The sequence below is a fragment of the Rhea americana genome, unplaced genomic scaffold (genome assembly GCF_003343005.1).
Source record: "Rhea americana isolate MKP2758 unplaced genomic scaffold, rheAme1 scaffold_84, whole genome shotgun sequence".
NCBI lineage: Eukaryota > Metazoa > Chordata > Aves > Rheiformes > Rheidae > Rhea > Rhea americana.
Window position 1 is genome coordinate 2,353,197 of NW_028187023.1, and position 3,655 is coordinate 2,356,851.

A 3,655-nucleotide genomic window follows, 5' to 3' on the forward strand; every position below is an offset into this window, starting at 1 on the left:
ACAGGAGCCTTCCTCAAAGTACAGCACAGGCTCCCCCCAAGGGGAAAGGGCCTGTTCCCTACAGCAGGACCAAAAGCCAAACTAAGAATCAGGCCACAAGGRTCAGAAAGAAACTCGCAGGAACAACTCGAGATCAGAAGACTCCAGTAAGAGACAGACAGGGTTAGAGCCCATGGTGGGAAGTCACCTCAGRATGACACGGAGCTAACTGGCTGGATCAGCGAGGAGGGATGGTGGGTGCCAGAGCACTCAGTGGGCATCTCAGGGGTCAAAAGGAAGAGATCACCTGCATTTGAGTGGTTATCTAAAACCAGCACCTCGATTTTCGCAATTAAAACCAGCTTCACTGTCAGTTTCTTGAAAAAACTTGGGGTTTATTGATTTTAAACTGCAAACAGTCGTTACAAAAGAGATTCTCTTTTAAATAAACTCACACAGAGAGGAAGAAAAAGCAATGTAGTGAACAGTAACAGGGGGGAAAAAAAATTACATTCATTATTCTCTTTGTGCCAGTCCCGTTCACCTCAGCAAGGAAAACTCCAAACTTGGAATACAGAAACGCAAAGACAAACTGTATTTGGAATGTCTTCAGATAGGCACTTTGAGCCAAAGGCTTTTCTCCTTGAAGAATTTATATAAAAAGAGGAAGTAAAAATGTCTTCCTTCCAAACTGTCGCACAACAGAGCTCAGGTATTTACATTCTAAAGCCCAGGTATGCAGGACCCAGGGAGAGGGGGAAGAGGAGGAGAAGAGGAAAGGCAAAGAAGCACATTAACTCAATTTGCAGTCCAACACAAAAAAAAAGGGGGGGGGAATTCTAAAATAAATAATCCAAACACAGTTTTTGCATTTTTTTAAATTAATTTTTCATTTTTTAAAATAAAATAACCAAAAAGTGTAAAGTTACAAAAAATGTCATTGTAGTATAATATATTAAACTGTGGGGAAAAAAGGAAAAAAGACACTTCACAATCTTAAGATTAATATGGAAGATCATAATTTAAACATAAAAGAATATATTCTATGGATTCATCATCCCGATAAATATGAACAAAATTAACAAAAAAGCATAGGTTTCGGCAATAAATACGTTTTGATAAGTTAAATAAGCTTTTTTTATATTGTTGTGCAGTGACAAGCAAAATTTGCTCTCCAATTTCTGAAAAGTTATACAAAATTAAAAACCCAGAAAAAAAAATAATAAAAAGCTTGGCGTGAGTGCTCTAAGATAGGTCTAAAGTACTCTAGAGCAAAACCATTAAAGCTATGTCTACTGGAACTTTGTTTACACGAACTTGTGTGTGGAATGACTTCCGTCGGCCCCACCCCCTCTATTTCTTTATTTGTTTTAAGATGTCACATGAACACACGGGGAACTTTTAGCACCAAAATCACGTCTCTCATAGTCCATCTGATTTTTGTTTTCACTTTTTTGTTTTCCCCTCCCAGTCAAAGTCCCACTCATGTTACAATCTTTGTCCGTTCTCAGTTTCTCTTCCTGCAGACCTGAGCGGATCCAGGCAAGATTAGTCTTTAAGGGGTGGGGAGAGAGAGAGAACTGGATGTTAACAGTTGTCCACATGCCTGAAGCCTAGCGGAAACTGGCCAGTCGGGAAGGGACTGGGAGAGGGCGATGCAGTACGTGGCCAGTGGAGGGAGCTGGATCCGGACATTTCCTGCACATCTGGAAGTGCATAGAGCTGCTGGTGCCCTCTGCAGCTGGAGAGGTAAATACAGTCACAGTGAAAGCGTTAAAGGCACTAATTTTGTAAACGTTATTGCTTTTCATCGTAATTTGGCACTTAAGGTTTAAGCCAGTGGGTCTACGACAGGCAGGTGGACAGGTTAACATCCAGCTCGGACTGGGGAGCGGGGTGGGGGAGTTCAGCTTAACATTGTAATAGAGGTGGGGGGGAGCAGGAGGAAACCCCAGATTAGTCGTCGGAGATGGAGAGTCTGCTGAAGATGGGAAGACGCCTTGAGGTGTCCAGGACAGGTGAATCTGAGCCGCTGTGGCTGCTGCTGGAGCTGCTCAGATAGCCCTCCTGGTCGGAGAGGGAGTCCTGAGGACTGGGCGGCGAGTCAAACATGTTGGGGGACTCGGACATGGGCCTGAACAAGAACGCAGTGGGCGAGCCCCCGCTGGGCACCTGCACCCCCATGCTGGGGGCGAAGAGACTGACCAGCTCCTGGCTGGAGAAGGTGAAGGGGTTGCTGGCGCAGTCAGGCAAGGTGGGGGAGCCCAGCAGGTCGTCGGCGCTCAGCATGGGCGGCGGGGTGATGGAAGTGGGGCTGTCCAGCAGCCCGCTGGCAGCAGTGCTGGGGAAGCCGGCGAAGCTGAAGCTGTGCTGGAGACGGGGTCGGTCGGGGACGGCGGGCTCCCGGCCCCCCGCCACGGCGCGGCGCTCCTCCGCGTTGTGGATGAAGTGGCAGCGCGGCCCGTAGGGGCAGAAGCCGATGGTGTGGAAAGTGCGGCAGAGCTCGGTCTTGTACTTGGGGTGGCGGGTGAGGCTGCGCAGCTCGTGGATGCCGTGGGCGAACTGGCACTTGTCGCCGTACTTGCAGGCGCCGTTCTCCTCGAAGGGGCGGCACAGCTCCGTCTTGTAGCGGCTGGAGTTGACCTGTCCGCCGGGCTGCTTCTGCTGCAGCAGGCGCTCGCCGCCCTCGGAGAAGGAGCGGTCCCGGAAGCGGCTTTCGCGGGGGCCCAGCATGGGCGCGGGCTCCCCTTTGAGGCTGCTGAGGAGCTGGTTCTGGTGGAACTTGGAGTTGGGCAGGGTGACAGAGTGCCGCCTAGGGAAGCCCCCGCCGGCCGGGGTGCCCACCGCCTTCCTGTCCAGCAGGCACCCTCCGACCCCCGAGGGGCTGTAATTCAACATCTTGTTGCTCTGCAGGGGGAAAGCAGGATGCCGTCAGCGGCGCCACCTCCGCCAGCGGCCCCCTCCCGGGGCGGGAGGCCGAGCCCGGCCCGGCCCGGCTCGGCGTGCCGGCACCGGGGCGAGCGCAGCGGCGGCTCCACGCTGCCCCCAGCGCCGCGGGCGCCTCCGGCCCTGCCCGCGCACGCAGCACTCTCGCGCGGGGTGGGGGGGGTTAGTGAGAATAACGCGGAAAGCCGGAGCGGGGCCGTGGGAGAGCGCTGCTGCAGCCCGCGTCCCGCCGCCGCGTCCCGCGTGGGGCGCGGGCGCGCCCGGCCCCGCTCGCCGCCGCCGCGCTCGCCCGGTAGGAAACAACCCCGCAGCGCCCCAACTTCACCAAGAAAAAAAAAGAAAGAGGGGGKAAAAAAAGAGAGGGAGCAGCGCAGTGGCCGTGTTTACCTTGCATATAACTTCGCTCAGGTCGAAGATGGTCGGCGACACCAGGGCTGTGGACATCTTCGGAGAGCACGGGTGGCGGTGGGGGGGAGGGAAGAGCGGGTGCGGTAATAATACAAAAATAAAATGAATCACAGTGTAAGGAAGGCACAGCCTCCAGCGCCCGGGCTCGGAGTCCTTCCCCCGCGGCACCAGCGCGCCCGCCCGCCCGCCGCTCCCCCTCTTTCCAGCAGACTTGGGCTAAAAGCTGAACTTATAAAGTTTCGGACTTACGCCCCGGGAGGCGGAGCTGGCGGCGGGAGGAAGGGGAGGAGGAGGAGGAGGGCAGGGTGATTGACACCGCGGC

General features: G+C 54.2%; 1 protein-coding gene across 1 annotated transcript; it reads right to left on the reverse strand.

Moving 5' to 3' along the window:
• Positions 1 to 353: 353 nt before the first annotated feature.
• Positions 354 to 3,547, reverse strand: ZFP36L1 (ZFP36 like 1 zinc finger CCCH-type). Its single transcript, XM_085323310.1, has 2 exons — positions 3,313 to 3,547; positions 354 to 2,886 (listed from the first exon to the last, which is right to left on the reverse strand). The coding sequence occupies exons 1-2, from the start codon at positions 3,367 to 3,369 to the stop codon at positions 1,936 to 1,938; spliced, it is 1,008 nt and encodes a 335-aa protein (XP_085179436.1). The 5' UTR covers positions 3,370 to 3,547; the 3' UTR covers positions 354 to 1,935.
• Positions 3,548 to 3,655: the final 108 nt, after the last annotated feature.